The following is a 20,480-nucleotide window of genomic DNA, read 5'->3' as shown; positions in this document are numbered from 1 at the left end:
AACGGAGGAACGGAATTCTGAGCCAATGTCCCCCACCTCCCCCGATATCTGGTCAAAGTTCTGACAGAGGTGTGAGTTGAAGATCAATCTGACAGGTTCTTCTGCCAGACGTTCCCAGCAAACCCTCACTATACATTTGGGCTTGCCTGGTCTGACTGGCACCTTCCCACCACCTGATCCAACTCACCACCAGGTGGTGATCAGTTGACAGCTCAGCTCCTCTCTTTACCTGAGTGTCCAAAACACATGGCTGCAAGTCTGATGACACGACTACAAAGTCAATCATTGAACTGCAGCCTAGTGTGTCCTGGTGCCATGTGCACTTATGTACATCCTTGTGTTCAAACATGGTGTTCATGATGGACAAATTGTGGTTTGCACAGAAGTCCAAAAACTGAACACCACTCGGGTTCAGATCAGAGAGGCCATTCCTCCCAATTACACCCCTCCAGGTCTCACTGTCATTGCCCATGTGAGCGTTAAATTCCCCCAGTAGGACAATAGAGTCCCCAGGAGGAGCACTTTCAAGCACCCTTCCCAAGGACTCTAAGAAGGCTGGGTACTCTGAACTGCTGTTCGTTGCATAAGCACAGACAGCAGTCAGGACCCGTTCCCCAACCCGAAGGCATAGGTAAACTACCCTCTCGTCCACCAGAGAAAACCCCAACATACAGGCGCCGAGTCGAGGGGCTATGAGAAAGCCCACACCTGCCCGCCGCCTCTCACCATGGGCAACTCCAGAAAAGAATAAAGATCGGGGCAGGGTATTGTCTTTTCATAGGGGTTATTATGGATCACACTTTGTCTGACCTGTCACCTAGGACCAGTTTGCCATGGGAGTCCCTACCAGGAGCTTTTGCTCCAGACAACATCGCTCCTAGGATCATTCAAGCACGCAAACCCCTCCACCACGATAAGGTGGTGATCCATGGAGACATCCAAGTAATGTAAGAAGTGCTAATGACAAATGTCTCAAGAATCTTGGAGATCTGAAGAGGTTTTAGAGTTTTGGGAGGACAGGTTGATTACTTGAAGTAAATGATTTCAGCCAGTCAACAGAATTTATAATAAGTATTTTATTTTTATTAGAAAAACAAAAATCTGCAGTTCTTCTGAAGATTTGCCCCGATCAGCCACCGCCGATCTGTGATTTTTGTAAGTGATAAATGAGTTATTGACATTGCCAATCTCTTTTCCATGCACAGCTACAATTTATGAGATATTTTTATTTCCTTATTTTATTTCGTCCATTATCTCATACACAAAAATTCACACAGTTAAAGATATGGCAGGTAAGGAGTATAAACTGTATGATGTTTGTACACCAGTCATTGGCAAGGGCAGAGGGCTGATTAGTACAGTTGAGAGTACAAAGAATAAGACCAGATTGCCAGCTTATGGTGACTCCTTTGACCTAGAATGCACTACTGATGAGGGACCTGCTAAGCCTATGTCCTCAACCCCTTCTGCTAGTAATGATAACACTACGCAGCAATTGCTTGAACTAAGTGGAGAGTTAGGGACTCAAATAGGTGATTGGAGGTCTCCAAATCATAAAAAAACGTGGTTGTAGGAAAGGTTGTGGCTTCCAAGACTGGTGACAGATGGGTCCCTATGCGGGTATTAAATCCATCTGAAAAGTCTGTGACGCTGAAGAAGAATTCCAAGGTAGCTGACGTCTTCCCCTGTGTGGCATTGGAAGACCTTGATTCAAGTGTAGGACGAATACCAGATGAGGAGCTAGGAGTGCAGACTCAGGCAGTACATGCCGCAGCCAGCAACGGCTCTGATTCAAGTTTCCAAGATGCTTTACAGAAGCTTGGCCTGACTGACTTAGACATTCAGTCATGTGAAGTCTCATCCTTCTGGAAGGGTCAATTATTGCAGCTGGTTCGTAAGTACGAGGATGTTTTCTCGAAACTCAAGCTGGACTGTGGCAGGGCCAGGGATTTTGTCTACTGCATCCATCTGTCCGACACTCGCCATGCTGTTGTGTTCCTCCAGGACAGTATCAGAAATTGAGACAAGTACTTTCGGAGATGGAAGAACGAGAGATTATATGGAAATCCTGCAGTGAGTGGGCATCTCCTCTTGTCTTAGTGTGGAAAAAAACTGGAGACCTGCGCATATGTATAGATTATCGCTGGTTAAATGCATGCACAGTTAAGGATGCCCATCCATTACCCCATCAGTCTGATTGTCTGGCTACCCTAGGGGGAAATGCTATATTCAGTGCAATGGACCTAACGTCTGGCTTTTATAATATCGAAATGACTGAGGAAGACAAAAAACTGACTGATTTCACAACACCTATGGGGCTTCATGAGTTCAATAGGCTCCCGCAAGGGCTATGCAACAGCCCAGCGAGTTTCATGCGCCTCATGATGAATGTGTTTGTTGACCAAAACTTTCTGACATTGCTATGCTACCTAGATGATCTCCTGGTATTTGCACCAAATGAAGAACAAGCCTTAAAAAGATTTGAGATGGTTTTTAGTAGACTGCGTGATCATGGGCTGAAGCTGGCGCCAAAGAAGTCTTACTTGCTCAGGCAGAGTGTGAGATTCCTGGGCCACATAGTTGTGAGTGGGGTGGCAACTGACCCTGATTAAGTTAAAACTATCACCAGCATGTCTGAAGCGGATCTCATGCTGAATGATGGGGTTACCCCATCCCAAATAAAGATAAAATCGTTCTTGGGTATGGTTATGTACTATGAACGATTCATAAAGAATTGTTCTTGCATTGCCAAACCCCTATTTGCACTGACTGCTGCTTTGAAAGGGAAGAAAGGCAATGCAAGAGGTTCCAATGTGTTCAGGAAACTAAGCCCCAATGATCAGAGAAAAGAACATTGTGATTCTTTTGAACAGTTGAAGACAGCTCTTCTACAAACTTGCTCTTGCCCACCCTGACTTTAGTCGCCCGTTCATTTTATCCACCGACGCATCATTAGATGGGCTTGGTGCCATGTTAGCTCTGCAAGTAAGGCTCTTACTCGTGCACAGTGCAACTACCCTGCTCCCTACTTAGAGTTTCTGGCTCTAAAATGGGCTGTTTCTGATAAATTCAGTCATTGGTTGAAAGGAAACACTTTTACTGTCTGGACGGTCAATAATCCGTTAACTTATATCCTGACAAAACCAAGACTATATGCGTGTGAGCAGCAGTGGGTGGGCAAGCTAGCACCTTACGACTTCAGCATACAATACATCCCAGGTAGCAAAAATGTAGTTGCAGACGCTTTGAGTAGACAGCCTGTCACTCGCAGCCCTGTTGGTCAAAGATTAGTGTCAGAATCTTATGGGGCACTGTTGGAGGAGGCCAAGCGAGTTGGAGAAAACATGGTTCAAGATGCATTCAAACTCAGTGCCAACTGTCAAACTCTTAGAAATTCCTTTTCATTTGAGCAGTTGCAGCACCGCTCACTAACTAGCGATGAAATGTCTGCCATCTTAGAGGGGCAAGAAGAATGGGACAAGGGGGCTAAAGAGCGAGCTGCTCCTTGGCTTGTACATGACGTGCACCAGCTGGCACCTCCAGGTCAGAGTTCACTGCACTGCTGTTGTCCAAGAAAGACAACAAGATGATGCCAGTAATAGGTAAACACTACATGGATTAGTTTTCTTAGCCAGCATAGTTATAAACAACCTTAAAAGCTATAAAATTTATATTAATAAGCTACTCACTACCTGAAGTACACTGGAGGACGGTGAAGAAGATCTGGACAGTCTGCAGGCTTATATCGACGAGTGTTTCGAACAAGTTGTTATGGGGAAACCAAACAACACGCCGACTCCGTCCGGCAACAAAGGAGCTCCATCCACCAAGAGGAGTCGCCCAGAAGATTCACCAGGGGCTTCTTCTCAGTCCAGCGAAATGGTGGATATTTTGGAGTCCATTGATAAGAAGCTGTCCAGTTTCGACGCTCGCCTCTCCATTTTGGAAATTCTCCACAAGGAGTTTCAGGCTCTCCGGGAGTCGGTAGAGTTCAGCCAACAGCAGGTGGAAGCACTCGCTGTGGAGAACGCCGCTCTCAGAGAGTCGGTGAATTCCCTCACCAAGGGAATGACCCGGCTCTCGGAGGAGAATAAAAAAAAAAACCATCACCGTAAAAACCATCAACTTCGATCGTGTTCACAGTATAGGAGCTAAGCGACCCGGGGCACACAGACCCAGACCAATCGTAGCCAAATTCGAACGTTTCAAGCAGAAAGAGCTGGTGAAGGGCCACGGACGGGAGCTGAGAGGAAAGGACTTCAGCGTCAACGATCAGTTTCCTAAAGAGATCCTGGAGCGACGCAAAATCCTGTTCCCTCTCCGGAAAAAACATATTCAAGAAGGTTCATGAGCTATCATCGCGGTGGACAAACTCTATGTAAACGGACAGCTCTATCGCGACCAGGAAACCACGCCATGGCTATACTGATCAGGTGACCTGTGTATACAAACACCTTTTTTCTCTATCTTCTTTTTTTTTTGTAACTCTTTCGCTCTTTTCTTCTAAAAGATTCATTAGACATATCTGTATATAACAATTAATGCCGGTTCAGTCAGCATAGTGGATTGTTTTGTTATGCTAAGTAATTATTATCCATCCATCCATCCATCCATCCATCCATCCATCCATTTTCTAAGCCGCTTCTCCGTCAGGGTCGCGGGGGGGAGCTGGAGCCTATCCCAGCAGTCTTCGGGCGGAAGGCAGGATACACCCTGGACAGGTCGCCAGTCCATAGTAATTATTATTATTATTATTTTTTTATTATTATTTATTTACTTTTTTTTTTCTTTTTTCTTTTTTATTCTTTTGCTATATTTGTCACTTTGGAACACCCTTTCCTTTTCTTTCTGCACCCAACGTGTTTCCCACACAGCACACACAATGCTATACAGGACACACAACATGCAGTGTACACTCACATACACATCCACACACACACACATCTTCAGTGAGCACACAACACTTTCTCGATTAATTTCAATATGAGCACACTGAGGTTTGTTTCATGGAATGTGCGTGGAGTTGGTTCAAGGGAGAAGAAGGTGAAAATTATTAACCGATTAAACGACTTACAGGCTGACATTGTGTTCCTACAGGAGACACGTGTCCAGAACATCTGCACACACACTCTCCTCTTCACAGTTTCCTCATATGTACTCAGCCTGTTACAACTCTAAACAAAGAGGTGTAGCTATATTAATTAACAAAAGGATAAACTTCTCTATTAGAGACACGATATCAGACCCCGAAGGCACATTTATAATACTTAATCTATCTATTCAGAATATAGATTTATGTATTGCCAGTATATATGGACCAAATGTTGATGATCCCTCCTTCTTTCATACCTTCTTCACCTCACTTGCTGATCACTCTGACACCACACTTGTAATAGGAGGGGACTTCAACCTGGTACTTAATGCAGAGATTGACAGGCTCAGTACAGCAGTGAGTCAAAGGAACTGGCAGTCTGCAGACATTCTTAAACAATACATGAAGGATTTTGGTCTTTGCGATGCTTGGCGCTCACATCACCCCACTCTGAGAGATTATAGTCTTTTCTCACAAGTACATCACTCCCACTCCCGCTTGGATTACTTTTTAGTCAGTAGCTCCATGATGACGGAAATCACAGACACTCAGATACATCCTATCACTATTAGTGATCACGCACCTGTATCTGTGTCTCTGACACAGAAACGAGTTACACCACCAACTAGGAACTGGAGATTTAATACATCATTACTTAAAGAACAAGATTTCATTAATTATTTTAAACGAGAGTGGGCTATATACTTAGAACAAAATAATCTGTCGGAAATATCGCCATGTGTTCTATGGGAAGCAGGAAAGGCAGTAATGCGGGGTAAAATAATTTCTTACTGCGCACATAAGAAAAATAAAGAAAAAACATTTATATTAGAATTGGAACAGAAAATTAAATCTTTAGAAAATGCCTATGCTGCATCACCACAAGAAAATATAATTAACAGCCTGAGGAAACTTCAATTGGAATTAAATGAAATACTTGATAAGAAGACACAATTTATGTTGCAGAGGTTACGTCTGGAAAACTTTGAACATGGAAATAAATCTGGAAAATTCCTGGCCAATCAGTTAAAACTGAATAAAGAAAAAACAGCTATTCACTCTATTAAAGACTCGTCGGTAATATTACTCATGACCCACAACAAATAAATAACTCCTTTAAAGACTTTTATGAAGCCTTATACTCATCACAGATTAATCCATCTGATGCTGAAATTGAAGAATTTCATAATGACATAAATCTTCCTAAATTAAATGAGGACCAGATTACAACTCTTGATTCACCGTTTTCATCATCTGAATTCTATAAAGCAATACAGCACCTTCCAAATAATAAAGCCCCAGGCCCAGACGGTTTCCCAGCAGAATTCTATAAAGAATTCTGGCCTGTGTTAGAACCTACTTTTTTCAGGATGGTGACTCAAATCAAGAATAACCACACAATCTCTCCAAACATGAACTCGGCCAACATTAGCCTGCTTCTTAAACCAGGCAAAGACCCAACACTTCCATCTAGCTATCGCCCAATCTCTCTTATTAATGTAGACCTTAAAATTATTTGCAAAGTTCTCGCAAGAAGATTAGAAAAAATCACTCCATATATTATACATTCGGACCAAACAGGTTTTATCAAGGGCCGGCACTCGGCCGATAACACACGCCGACTAATAAATATAATAGATTACTGTTCCATTAACAAATTAGAAAAAATAGTAGTCTCTTTAGATGCAGAGAAAGCATTCGACAGGGTAAATTGGAAATTTTTGTTAGCAGTTCTACATAAATTTGGATTTGGCCCATCCTTTATAAACTGGATCGAAACATTATACAGCTCTCCAAATGCACGGGTTAGGACAAATGATCTTATTTCACAAAGCTTCAGTCTGCAGAGGGGAACTAGACAAGGTTGCCCACTCTCTCCCTCAATGTTTATCATCTTCATTGAGCCACTAGCAGCAAAAATCCGACAGAATGTAAACATCAAAGGAATCCAAACAGAAAATACAGACCATAAAATAAGCCTTTATGCTGATGATGTATTACTTTTCCTCGGGAACTCACAAACCGCTCTTCTAAAGACAATCGCACTTATAGATAAGTTCTCATCTGTATCAGATTACTCCATTAATTGGAGTAAATCAACAGTTTTGCCTCTGAATTGTAAATTTCAGAACATCATCACTACATCACTACAGTCGGGCAACATTAGATATCTAGGTATACATTTTTCTCCCAGGCTGTTAGATCTGGTACGACTGAACCATATTCCTCTACTAAAAACAATAGAGAACGATCTCAAACTTTGGAACTCTCTACCTATATCTCTCATGGGGAGAGTTGCCACAATAAAAATGATGATTCTGCCTAAAGTAAATTATCTGTTCTTAATGATCCCTAATAAACCTTCTATTGCTTGATTTAAGTCACTAGACTCATATATTTCTAAATTTTTATGGAAAAGTAAAACATTGAGAATAAGTTTGAAGACTTTACAAAAGCTAAAATGCAGAGGTGGTCTAGAACCTCCCGGGTGGAGGGGTGGTGCACTCAAGTGGGGGGACAACCACATAGGGCCGGTTGGTTCTGGACCCAGGACCATTGTGTCTGTGTGTATATGGGTGGGTGTGAAGTTTGTTGCGGGTGAGTGTGTTTGTGTTGGTATGTATGTGTGTGTGTTTGTATGTGTTTTTATTGTAATTGTATGTGTATTGTAATTGTGAGTATGTGTATGTGCGATAATTGTTGTCTCTTGTGTGCATGTGGGGGTGTATGTTTTGTGCTGTGTCAGCTGTGTGGGCGGGGTCCTGGGCGCCGGCCTGGAGAGCGGTAGCCCGGTGCTGGTGTCCGCTTGCCGACACTGTGAGTCCATGTATGTTCCGTGTGTGTGCATGATTGGGTGACTGGTGTGTGTGATTGGGATGTGTGGGTGTGGGTGTGTGTGGGTGCATGTGAGCATGTGTGTGTGGACAGCTGGGCCTGGGTCTATGACTTGCTGAGCCTGGACATCTGTGGTACATGGTGGTGGGCAGGAGTTACCCCTCCCCACCGCTCCCTGCTGCTCGCCGACTCCGCTAAGATACTGGATGGGATCCTGTATAGAGTGAGCAAGGACCCAGTGGCAAAGAAAAGGTGTCACCAGTATGTGGTGCCACCTTCCCTTGTCAGGCTTGTACTCCAGGGTGTTCATAATGACGATGGACACCAGGGCCAGAGCAGAACGTTATATCTGACAAGACAGAGGTTTTTCTTGGATGGGTATGGAGCACGATGTTTGTGAATGTCAAGTGTTGAAAATGCTGTGTGGTCAGTAAAACACCTGAACCTGAAGGAAAGGCTCCACTCGAAAGTCTCAGAAGTCCTCTGGAGCTGGTTTGTATTGATTTTTGTTCTGCAGAAGATCACCGTGGTCGAAACGTGGATGTACTAGAAATTACTGACCACTTCACTAAAATGGCTCATGCCTTACCTTGTCACAACCAGTCAGCTAATCAGGTTGCACGTCTGCTGTGGGACAGGTATTTCTGCATCTACAGGTTTCCTGAAAAGATTCCATTCGGATCAGGGAGCGAACTTCGCTAGCCTGTTGATTCAGGAGATGTTGCAGGTTGCTGGAGTGAAAAAGTTATGAACAACAGCCTATCACCCCATGGGAAATGGTCATGTTGAATGATTCAATTAAGTTGTGACACTGGTGCTGAAGATGCAAGTGAGAAAGGCTGTGATCCTGAAGGGACAGACATTACCCATGAGATGTTGAGAGATGTTGATTCTGTCGATCCTGCCATTGGTGAAGAGGGGATTGGTATAATACCTCCAAGTGCCTCAAATCAAAGCCCCAGTAATCCTGTAGCTCAGATCAGAACCAGAATGGGTAGGATTGTGAGTCCAGTAAACCAGTTAATTCAAAATATGGCACAGAAGGCTGTACCTTCATATAATCCTATTTATAATTTTACTAAGTCTCCACTCTTTTAATTAGGACAGATTGTATTTGTGTAGTACATACACTGAACATGCTTAGTTCATTAGCTCGGTAACCAGTTGCTTGTAGCAGTCACTTAAATAAATAGTGTTAGGTGGTGTTTAGGGCACCCTTGAACACTCGAGGGTCTGATCAGCCCTCTTTAGCCACTTTCCTTGTGAAGTGGGTAACGTGAGTTGTATATTGAGATACAGAGTATTAGGGAGTGACCGGCTTACACAAATGAATAATTTACTGGTGTTCTGGGCAAGTTTTGTGAAGTTCAGGGGGGAGTATGTAGCTGAGGTTATTATTTTTATTACTTTTTTTTAGTCACTTTTTAAATTTATTTTTGCTGTAATCATTTTGCGCCTTTGTTTTGGTTTTGGTTTAGTCCGTCCCCTCGTTTCATGGCTCCACCCATGATTGTCGCCACCTGGTTTCCACCTTCCCCTCGTTAACCCTGTTGTACTTAAGCCCTGTGTTTGCACTTTGTCTTTGCTGGTCTTTGTAGTTGTATGTATTGTAGTTTGAATCCCTGTCTGTGTTTAGTTGGATTCTGATCTCTGTATTGGCTCGTTGACCCTGGAGCATAATGACCCTGACTTTGCTTTTGCCCTCAGTAAAAGTCGCTTACCTCCGCACATGCGTCCGCTACCACGCTCCACGTTACGATTGTGACCCATAGGGTTGTAATCATTATTAAACTGACTTTAGTACAGTTACCATGAACTTTAGTGTTCCATGTTAAAATGCCATCTGCTGAAGAATGCACACGGACTCATTTAAGACTCTGGGCTCTTGAGACTTGCTTGTACTGACTCAGGACTTGAGTCTCAAGACTTGAGATTTCCTTCTTACCTGCACGTCAGAGAGGAGTAAGAGCAATAGATGACATTTTCCCCTATGGCTGATGTTGTATGGACAACACTGCTGGCATTCTGTGTTTTAGTCTGAAGCTCATTTCTTCATCTAGAACAAACTGTATTCAACAATTTTACACCCTGCACCCTTCAAATAACCTCTGCTTCCAGCTTGTGTTGCGATGTGGTCCAAATCTTGTTTAGAGTAATTGAAATGAAAACTGAAGCTAGACTGAAAGCAACCGCTGCAGATCTGTGTAGAATATTTTCAAAAGTTATGTTTATACAGTTATGATACATCAAGAATGTGAAAATTTCTAATAGTGTTTACTGTTTATGCTTTTTAGTTGTTTTGGTGTAGACACACAAATCACTGAGAGAAGACATTATATAACATTAAAATTTTATTCAGGAAATGTTATTGAACAAAAGTGAGGAAAAACACAAGGATATTGATAAGATGAACATTGATCAGTCAAATCAACATATAAACAGAGATAATAATTCAGAAACATTCTGGTACAAAGTTTGGTATGAAAGGAAATTTCTTATACTTATATACTTATACATATTCTTATACATATACGTTATAAAAATATTTAATTGTGAATTAAATTGTAAATCAGAGATGCACTTTTAATTGATGTAGATCAATTAGAAGAGACATTTAGAGCAATCATTAGAAAAAGAATCTATTTGGGAAAAGATAGGTGTCGTAATGAAGCGGTCGGATGGTGTGTGAATGCATAATCATTGATTTTGAAGCAAGACTTCGACATGGAGACATTTATTTATTTATTTATTTATTTATTTATTTGTATATCAGTAGTGGTCTTGTAATGTATCAACATTTCATTAGAAACGGAACATTTGTAATCCTCCGTTACAGGAAAAAAGGAAAAAACAAACTTCTTAATTCTGGGCCATTTCCTGTGGTCCTCATGAAGTTTACACACCAAGTAAAGAGTAATAGGCATTTTCAGATTATGTCAAAAACTGAAAAACAGTAAAACTGGAGATATGAGATTTTGTTCTGACAACAGTAATATTTATTTATATACAACCCCATTTCCAAAAAAGTTGGAGCGCTGAGCAAAATTTAAATATAAATAAAATGCAATGATGTGCAGATCATTTAAACCCTATATTTTATTGAAAATAGCACAAAGACAACAAATCAAATGTTGAAACTGAGAAATTTTATTGTTTTTTGAAAAATATTTGCCCTTTTTGAATTTGATGCCAACAACACGTTCCAGAAAAGCTGTGATGGGGCAACAAAAGGCGGGTAAAGTTGTGTGATGCTAAAAAAACACCTGGTGGTTGATTGGCAGCAGGTCAGTAACATGACTGGGTATAAAAGAGCATCTCAGAGAGGCGGAGTCTTTCAGCAGTAAGGCAGCTCAGTTCCCTTAGGCAGCGTTGCATTAAAAACAGACATGATTCTGTAGTGGAAATCACTGCATGGGCTCAGAAACACTTCTGAAAACCACTGTCTGTGAACACAGTTCATCACTGCATCCACAAACGCTGTTAAACTCTAAAACACAAAGAAGAACCCAAATATAAACAGGATCCAGAAACGCTGCCACCTTCTCTGGGCCTGAGCTCATTTAAAATGGACTGAGGGGAAGTGGAAAAGTGTCCTGTCGTCCAACAAACCAACATCTGAAATTCTTTATTGGAAATCATGGACACTGTGTCCTCCGGGCTGAAGACCACTCAGCTTGTTATTAGTGCTCAGGTCTAAAGCCAGTATTCATGATGGTTTAGGGGGGCATTAGTGCACATGGCGTGGGTGACCTGCTCATCTGTGAAGGCTCCATTAAAGCTGAATGATATAAACATGTTTTATCAACATCTGCTGCCGTTAAGACGACGTCTTTTAAAGCAGAGGTGATGGACACAGCGGTGAACACGCCCCCGTCCCAACTTTATTGGAACATGTTGTTGGCATCAAATTGAAAATGTGCATATATTTTTCGAAATGCAATAAAATTTCTCAGTTTGAACGTTTGATATGATGTCTTTGTATGATTTTCCTTTAAAAATGTGGTTTACATGATATCATCACATTATATTTTTATTTACATTCTGCACAGCGTGCCAACTTTTGTACATACATGTGTGTGCAAATATCTGTGTGTATATACACACTTGCAAGGGAACTCAAAAGCACTGGGCACTTTATATACACTCACTGGCCACTTTATTAGGTACACCTTGCTAGTAAGAGGTTGGACCCCCTTTTGCCTTCAGAACTGCCTTAATTCTTCGTGGCAGACTTTCAACAAGGTTCTCCTCTGATCTCTCACATCAACAAGGCATTTTTCGTCCACCGTTCTCTGTAAACCCTAGAGATGGTTGTGTGTGAAAATCCCAGCAGATCAGCAGTTTCTGAAATACTCAGACCAGCCCGTCTGGCACCAACAACCACGCCACGTTCAAAGCCCCTTAAACCCCCTTTCTTCCCCGTTCTGATGCTCGGTCTGCACTTCAGCAGGTTGTCTTGACCACCTCTACACACCTAAATGCAGTGAGCTGCGGCCGTGTGATTGGCTGATTAGCTATTTGCGTTAACAAGCAACTGAACAGTTTACCTAATAAAGTGGCCGGTGAGTGTATATATGTGGTGTGTGTGTGCGTGTGTGTGTGTCTGTGTGTGCATGTGTGTGTGTGTGTGTGTGTGTGTGTGTGTGTGTGTGTCTGTGTTCGCGTGTGTGTGTGCGTTTGTGTGTGTGTGTGTGAGTGTGTGTGTGTGTGCTTGTGTGTGTGTGTGTGTGTGTGTGTGTGTGTGTGTGTGTGTGTGTGTGTGTGTTACTCTCCTTCAGTTGTACTTTCTCCTGATGTATCTCAGGGTGTTCTCATCACTGTAATCCTGCCTCTCTCAGCACCCTTCTGGCTTCATCTGCCAGCTTTTTCAGGCCTTTCTGAAGCAGATCACGTGTCGTAGTGAAAGAGATGGCTGCTGCTGCGATGCTCCCAGGACCAGGAATCAAACTACACAGGAACTCTCCCACTGCTGACACTCCCATTCTGGCCGCTGAGTTTTGTGCAAGTTCCTTTAATAGAGGGGACTTGTCCAGGTTCTTCAAATGTGGCTTGTTCACTCGTTCTGAGAGCTTTTTTAGTGATTTGTCATCAAGCCCAAAGATGTGGTAGCACGTGGTAAAGAATGACCCCACCATAGCCATATCACATGCGAATGACAGGCCGGGCACCGGAACCGCTGCAATTGCACCAGACACAGTGGCTGCACCCAAGATTACTTTCTCAACAATCTTCACTTTTTTCTCCAGAATAGCCACAGAAGTGACCGGCACAGACAACAGCAGAGCTTCTTGCTTATGTTGAGGGAGCTCTGAATTTAGAGTTTCAACAAGCTCCTCAAAATCAAATGCAGTAAGATCCCTGCAGTTTATGAGGAAAACTTTGGAATCTCCAACATCCGATAAGTTTTCCTTACAGTTTCTTCTGATTTTTGAGAGAGTTTCTTCTCTGTTAAAGCCCCTTTTATTTTCTTCATTTGCAATATCAATGTCTATGTTTGATCTGATGAAGTAAAACTGCTTTTTTTTTTGTTTGATCTCTTTGGCCAGCATGAGGTCATTCTCCCTGAATCTACGTGATGAGATGATAAGGAAGAAGTCATACCTGTCAAACTTCATTGCCTTAGCATATGTCTTTGCTTTGAACTTTGGGGTTCCGACTCCTGGCAGGTCCCAAAGTGTCACATTTGGCATTGTGGGGTGTGTGTAAGGTGTTGGTTCAGTGGTGGTTTCAGTAACTCCAGTTTCAGCTGCTCCTTCATCTTCATCACCCAGATTTCTAAATGCATTGATAAAGGTTGACTTTCCTGCCCCTGATTCTCCAGTTACAGCTACATTGAGTGAGACATTAAGCAGACGATCAATCTGCTCTTGTGCTCTTTGTAAAGTGGGCTCTCCTGATGCCGGTCTGGCTGCCCTTTCATCAGAACGTCGGCTGGTCATTGTCACGGTGTGGACACGGCAGTCAGTGTAGAGGAGGTCCAAATGCTGCCAAAAAGAAGAATGAACATTGAGAATTTCATTGTAATATGAGGAATTTGGACAGTCACACAGGGTTGGGTAGCGTTACATGTTCAGGATGCAATTCATAAAAAAGACCTTTGATTCTGTTACAGTAAAAAAATGATGATGATGTTTAGTTTTTTGAAGATGTCATATGAATCTTGGAGATATGAAGAGGTTTTGGATTTCTGGAAAGAAGATGGGGAGGTCTTTTTCTCAGCCAAATCAACAGAACATTTAGTAATTATTTTATTGGCAGAAGTCCAGTTTGACTTGCTTTTGTTAATGTTTTTTTGCCAGATTTTAACGCTGAAATGAGCTAAAATTAACTAACAGTTCCAAAATGTGAAAAAAGTCTCATGAGCAGCTAAGGCAGTTTTAATTTCTCTCAAATTATTTCTTTCTTCAACAGTTTAAGAATGATGCATACACAATATTAACCTCTTTTTCTCTAGGGTGTATTTTGGTTTATCCTTCTGAATTTCCATGACCAATTTGTAAGGCAAATTCAGTAACTGCATGAAAGAAATGAAAATTTTTATTTTATTTTTTGTAAAAGCCCCTCAAATTAACATGTTTTATGATCTCCACATATCACTATACGCTCAGAATTTACTGCTGAGAGCCAAAAATCTGTGACGCTCTGTGTTGTTTTCGAAAAGTGATGTTTCCAGAGCAGATCACTGAAGAGACGCCGTCTGTTTATAGTTTAGAGCCCAGATTTGGGGAAAAACGGCTCGACTTTCAGTAGAAAAACAAACTGAGTTCAGCTTCTTTTATTATAAGGGTTTAAAATGACGTCAAAGTCTATTAGACTGGAGAGAAGAGCTACAGCCTCACACGACGCCCAGCTTCTGAATGGAGCTTATGGAGTATGAACGTTATGAAGAACATGATGGAGTGCGGTTTGGAGCCACCGGTGGTCCCGAGGAGCTGAAGAGGTTTTCATGAGTAAATTATTATTTTTTGCAACTATGACAATCAGCTCTCAGTTTTTGTGTGAAGTTAATGCATTTTTAAGATTATAGAACACGTTAAGTTCTGTGGGCCAATGAAATCACTGAAAGCTTAGGGACCGTCTACAAATGACCATAATCAATGTTCAAGCAGGACGCACCAGTAAGAAATTTTAGGAATTCTTTCAGACCTTTAAGCAAATAGACAAATGACCTCCAGTCAGAGTTTTAGAATGACCTCTGTTTATAAGTGTTGTTGACTGGAGGTCTCAAAAGGAGGTTTCTACCAGACTGACTTGTTGACTTTGGTAACAACAGGTTTCTAACAAAAAACAAATTTTGCCTTATTTTGCACGTTATTCTTGATGAACTGGGTCATTTTACAGGGATTACTTGTTTCCTTTAAAATGTCACTGTACCAATATTTTTAATTTTCTTGCTGGTTTCTGAACTTGCCACCATTGTCTCTGTTCATACGTGTACTTATGTCCAAACTCCAATTCATACTGTACAATTTTGTCAGCTTTATGTTTAAAAAATGTCCATATCTACAGTCACGTGAAGAAATACACCCCATTTAGGGCCCAACGTCTTGTAGTGGGCCCTGTGCTCACTCCCAGAATTGGCAGATCCACCACTGCAGGCCTGTGCTTTTCACAAATGAGAGCAGGTTTCACCTGAGCACAGATGTGACAGGGTCTGGAGACGCCGTGGAGAACGTTATGCTGCCTGCAACATCATTCAGCATGACCGGTTTGGTGGTGGGTCAGTGATGGTCCGGGGAGGCATATCCCTGGAACGACGTACAGATCTACTACAGATCTCTATAGAATCATCCAGTAACTATGGCACCGAAACTCTCAACACAACTCTTGACCTTTCAAGTCAGTGCGATAGGTCAGATATTAAGGAGCCACCCACGTTCAGGGGAGATGAGAATGACGAGTATACTGTCCAGTGGTGGATAGATGTTACTGAGCCATACTTACAGAAAATCAACTTCCCGGAAACAGAAAAGGCAAATACAGTTCTAAGTCACTTGTTGGGTAGACCATAGTGAATAGTGAAGGACATGGTGAAAGTGGGACTAAAGAGTGGTTCTCCTTGCGAGCCTCGGGAAAATCTATGATGTGCTGAGGCATTTCTTCAGCCCTGTATCATGTCTGCCACTAGCCGCACAGCCTAAGGACAAAGAAAGTCCAGGCAACTACTGAGTTCTCTTGAGTTCTACAACATAATGGGGCCGGGATGGAAAATGTTCATTCGGAATTGCCCCAGCTCTGATTTGTCCAGTGTATTCAAGTGTAAGCCCATGACTAAGTGATCATTTGAAGAAGTTCAAGAGGCCATAGATGAACATCAAAGGGAAAGTATGTCACGCAAAGCTCCTCACATGTTGAGACCCCTTATGCTTATGAGACCCACAGCTGCTGCAGCTGTTAGCCCTGAAGAAACCACTGAGGTAAGATGCACAGTTGTTAATGCAGCTCAGTGCATTTCCAGTAATTTCTCAAAAGCTAATGAAAATGTTGCAAGTGGTTCAAATGCACTGGAGTGTGTTCTCAGTGTGTTAGAAAGGGTGTCTGAGCGAACCAGCCAGCCTGTCTGCAATCCCGCCGGGCCACATGTGACACCATGGGCTCGTGGTGCAGCCTGTCGTGTTTGCAGTGACACATCACATTCTACCTACTCTCACTGCATGAGAGAGAAACGATGCCTGGGGGTCTCGACTTTAACTCAGGTCCATGGTACTTGACTTCATTCACCACTGCGTATGTGTCACTTTTTTACAGTGTGGCTTGAATGACAAAACATGTAACACTCAAAAAAGTTTAGAAGTCATTGAGTCAATCAAAGTTGTAGCCTGCTTTCTAAGTTGGTTAAAAGCTTGTAGATACATTGCATATTCTCCTACCTTCAGTTACGCTGCTTCTAAGCTTGAAATTGTGGTTGTGACAGAAGCCACTAATCCAAGTAAATCAGGTTTTCTCTGCAGAGCCAGCTTACATTGCTGTCCTCTCTTGATTCACAGGTAGGCTGTGACAGATCAGACAGATGTTGGCTGCATCCAGTAACTCTAAAAATAATTAATTAATTTTTAAAAAGTTACTGCTTTTACCCACCAATCTCTCTTCCGTGACCTGGAAACTGATTTGGTGATCTTTTCTGCAGTTCGAATTCCAGAGGAGACAAAACAAGCTGCTTCAGAAACCCGCCGAAGAGTCTTCCAACTGAGGATTCTGATTTTTCTATTCTGATTTTAAGCTCAGCTATATGTTTGTTTCAGTCAAGTATATAGCTTTAAACAAACAGCATTAACCTTCTTCCTGGCAACAGCGTAATCTGCAGAAGATACAGAACCCAGCACACTGCTGGTTGAATCTTTTTAAAAAACAGGATGCACACATTTCCTGTGTGAGTGAGAACGGAAAAAAGACAGAGTCTGCTTTTGTGATTTATGCATAGATAACAAACCACAAGCATTCTGGTACAAAAAGGACATTTCTTAGGTATTTAAGAGCATAAATGAAGCTGAAAACTATCAACCTTTGTTACAAGAATATTTCATTGTGCAACAGAGAATTACTTTTCATTGTTTTAGAACAATTAGAACAGACATTTAGAACAATCACTAGAAGAATGATCTCAGGTGTGTGTATATAATATACATACATACATATTTACTCTTACTTACTTTTTTACTAAATTTACTTATTTACTTACTTATATTTCAATCAGTTGTACTTTCTCCTGATGTATCTCCTCCTGATGTTGTTCTCATCACTGTAATCCTTCCTCTCTCAGCACCTTTCTGGCTTCATCTGCCAGCTCTTTCAGGTTCCAAATGCTGCCAAAAACTAAAATGAACATTATGAATTTCAGGAGATAAACTTTCTAAAGATGCCTCAGGGATTGCAGTGCGGCTTACACAAGCAAAACTATATCTAACCAACTGTGCTCATTAAAATGAAGAATTAGTTATTGTTATCTTATTGTTTAATGCTGTATCCACACTGTAAAAATACTGTAAAATTTACAGTAATTTACTGGCATCTGAATGACCAAGCTGTAAAATAAACACTGTAAATTTACAGAAATGTCTTACAGGGTCGTGTTGTAATACGGGAAATTCTGGAGGGTCATACAGGGTTGGGTAGCATTAAATATTCAAGATACAATACAAAAAAACTTTACTTGATTCCATCACAGTAATAAAAATGATAAGATGTAAGAAGTGCTAATGACAAATGTCTCAAGGTTCTTAGAGATGTGAAGAGGTTTGAGAGTTTTGGGGGACTGGTTGATTACTTGAAGTAAATGACTTCAGCCAGTCAACAGAGTTTATATTAAGTATTTTATTTTTATTAGAAAAACAGAAATCTGCAGCTCTTCTGAAGATGTTTGAATCAGGCGTTTAACCGTATTTTCTAAATCACCAGATTCTACAGCAGCAAATTACTGAGCCCCTGAAGTGCAAAGAGAAAAATTGCAACCACATTGGTTTGGAGACTGTGGCTCTGTCTAAAAGACAGGAGGCTGAGCTGGAGGTGGCGGAGATGAAGATGCTGGGATTTTCGTTGGGAGTGACAAGGCTGGACAAGATTAGAAATGAGCAGATCAGAGGGACAGTGAAGGTGGAGCAGTTTGGAGATAAAGCCAGAGAGGCCAGGTTGAGATGGTTTGGACATGTGTTGAGGAGGAATAGTGGAGATATTGGGCAAAGAATGTTGGAGATGGAGCTGCCGGGTAGAAGGAGAAGAGGTAGACCTCAGAGAAGGTTTATGGATGTAGTGAAGATGGACATGGAGATGGTTGGTGTGAAAGTAGAGGAGGCAATGGATAGGGCAAGATGGAGGCAGATGATCCACTGTGGCGACCCCTAAAGGGAGCAGCCAGAAGAAGAAGAAGAAGAAGAAGAAGAAGAAGAAGAAGAAGAGGAAGAAGAAGAGGAAGAAGAAGAAGAAGAAGATTGCTTTATCTTGCAATAGTTTTACATTCCCTTACAAAATCCACTGCATTTGCAAAGGAACTCTTTGAATTATTGCAATTGAGAGCAGGACTATTACGTGGGAATGCAAAACATTTGAAAGAGAATGCAAATTTAGGAAATTATTTGCATGTACAGTATCTCACAGAAGTGAGTGCACCCCTCACATTTCCACAGATATGTTATTCTATCTTTTGATGGGACGTCACTGTAGAACTGAAACTCTGATATAAGTTAAAGTGGTCAGTGTGCAGCTTGTACAGCAGTGCAGATTTACTGTCCTCTGAAAAGAACAACACACAGACATTAATGTCTGAATAGCTGGCAGCACAAGTGAGTCCACCTCACAGTGAACGTGTCCAGATTGGGCTCAGAGGGTCAATATTTAGTGTGAGCACCATTATTATCTAGCACTGCCGGAACCTTCACAAAGTGTAGGGCAGTTGACTGGACACACCTCCCCACACTGTAACACCACCACCACCTGGCCGTTAAGCTCCTCTTTAGAGAACAGCAAGTTGTGCAGAAAGTACTGAAACATTGAACAGCTGGACAGGCGCATTCAGAAGTTTAGAGAAGGTCACATTGAGTTCACCTGAATCCAGAAAGCCAAATATCCCTGACTTTTTGTGAGTAGTGTATATACGTGTGTGTGTTTGTGATGTGTATGTGTGTGTGTGTGTGTGTGTGTGTGTGTGTGTGTGTGTGTGTGTGTGTCACTGTCTCCTTGAAGGTATCGTTCTTGTTTTATTTTATGATATGACCCAAAAGGACAATCCAAAGGGAACAGAGAATAACCAGATTACGTAACTCTATTATGGTAATCCTCTGGATCGTTAGTTGTTTTTAACAGGTAATCTGTGCTGTAAAGTAACCCTCCCAAGCCTGGTGTCACGGACCCCTCATCTTATGGTTCTTTGCGTCAGACTGGCCTTCTCTCGCACCTGCTCTGCCCTGCATTATCTCTTTCATCATGTTTTTACTGCATCGCTAGAACGTTTTGTTTTCTTAGGGTGTTTGCATGCGCTCTCAGTTGCTGCCTATGACTCGTTGTTTATCCAGGTATTTTCTTACTTTCTTTTCCTTTTGCCTGAACTTTCAGTTTCATGTTTATGATCATGGATTTACACACACTACACTTTTAACCCCTTCTAGCTGTTATGGACACAGTTCCTGCATAAACTCTAATGTACACACTCCTGCACTTACATCCAGCTGCCTCCTGGTTCTGCGTGTCAGTCAGTTCATAAAGATGTAACAGCTGTCCAGCGCCGTAAACGTCAACAGCTCAATAAATGTGCTGCAACAGAAAAGACAGTCAAACTGCAAAATCAGTCAAATTCATGTAGAAATACCTTCACTCTTTTTAAGAGGTACATCAGATCAATATCGTCTGCTTTCACATCACTTTCAGCATCATCGAGTAAATCATGATTAAAAATAAGAATTATTACTCGCACAGAAACACAGCAGCCCATTACAGCCTCAGTCATGAGAACGCTTGTTTTAATAAACTAGTGAGTGTCATGTCGTTTTTTACAGTGTGACATAAAAATCATGATGTTAATTTACCTTCAAAACGAGATGCACACGCTTCAGCAGCCGGTCGG

At 41.8% G+C, this 20,480-nt stretch overlaps 1 protein-coding gene across 5 annotated transcripts in view; it reads right to left on the bottom strand.

Moving 5' to 3' along the window:
* LOC108442155 (interferon-inducible GTPase 5-like) overlaps nucleotides 1–20,480 on the bottom strand; it is a 27,576-nt gene extending 7,096 nt beyond the window's left edge. Inside the window, exons 1-4 of one of the 5 annotated variants that reach the window (XM_037545740.1) lie at nucleotides 20,443–20,480; nucleotides 20,080–20,170; nucleotides 17,607–17,740; nucleotides 12,612–13,911 (exon numbers count right to left, since the gene is read on the bottom strand). In XM_037545740.1, coding sequence (XP_037401637.1) covers nucleotides 12,742–13,866 — 1,125 coding nt within the window. In that variant the 5' untranslated portion in view covers nucleotides 13,867–13,911; nucleotides 17,607–17,740; nucleotides 20,080–20,170; nucleotides 20,443–20,480 and the 3' untranslated portion in view covers nucleotides 12,612–12,741. The other 4 variants (XM_037545743.1, XM_037545739.1, XM_037545741.1 and 1 more) reach the window with 4 other exon arrangements.

This window comes from Pygocentrus nattereri, chromosome 16 (assembly GCF_015220715.1).
Source record: "Pygocentrus nattereri isolate fPygNat1 chromosome 16, fPygNat1.pri, whole genome shotgun sequence".
Classification (NCBI taxonomy): domain Eukaryota; kingdom Metazoa; phylum Chordata; class Actinopteri; order Characiformes; family Serrasalmidae; genus Pygocentrus; species Pygocentrus nattereri.
Note: the sequence above shows the minus strand (reverse complement) of the source record. Positions and strands in the feature narration are given on the sequence as shown.